General features: G+C 49.1%; 1 protein-coding gene across 1 annotated transcript in view; it reads right to left on the bottom strand.

Moving 5' to 3' along the window:
• The window catches only part of LOC119585652 (E3 ubiquitin-protein ligase MARCHF8-like), a gene marked incomplete at its 3' end in the record, with an annotated part of 97,074 nt that overhangs the window by 1,743 nt on the left and 95,109 nt on the right, over positions 1-222 (bottom strand). Inside the window, 1 exon segment of the mRNA XM_037934328.1 lies at positions 30-161. Coding sequence (XP_037790256.1) covers positions 30-161 — 132 coding nt within the window.

Genomic DNA, 222 nt, shown 5'->3' with positions numbered 1-222 from the left:
CTAATCTAATTCCGAGCTCCCGTCCTCACCTGCACCTCTTCAGTCGTCCTCTCAATGAGCACGTAGAGCGACCAGACAACGCACGTTATGGCCACCACGTGAAAGGTCACCGAACAAGCTATCTTTCTTCTCTCCATTCCATTCATGTCCAGCTTCTCCCACTGCAAGTAAAGAAACGGATTTTAGTTATGCGTTGATATGATCGTGGTCGATGGCTATGCC

Source organism: Penaeus monodon, chromosome 20, assembly GCF_015228065.2.
Source record: "Penaeus monodon isolate SGIC_2016 chromosome 20, NSTDA_Pmon_1, whole genome shotgun sequence".
Lineage (NCBI taxonomy): Eukaryota > Metazoa > Arthropoda > Malacostraca > Decapoda > Penaeidae > Penaeus > Penaeus monodon.
The sequence above is the reverse complement of the archived record's forward strand: the minus strand, read 5'-3'. Positions and strand labels throughout refer to the sequence as shown.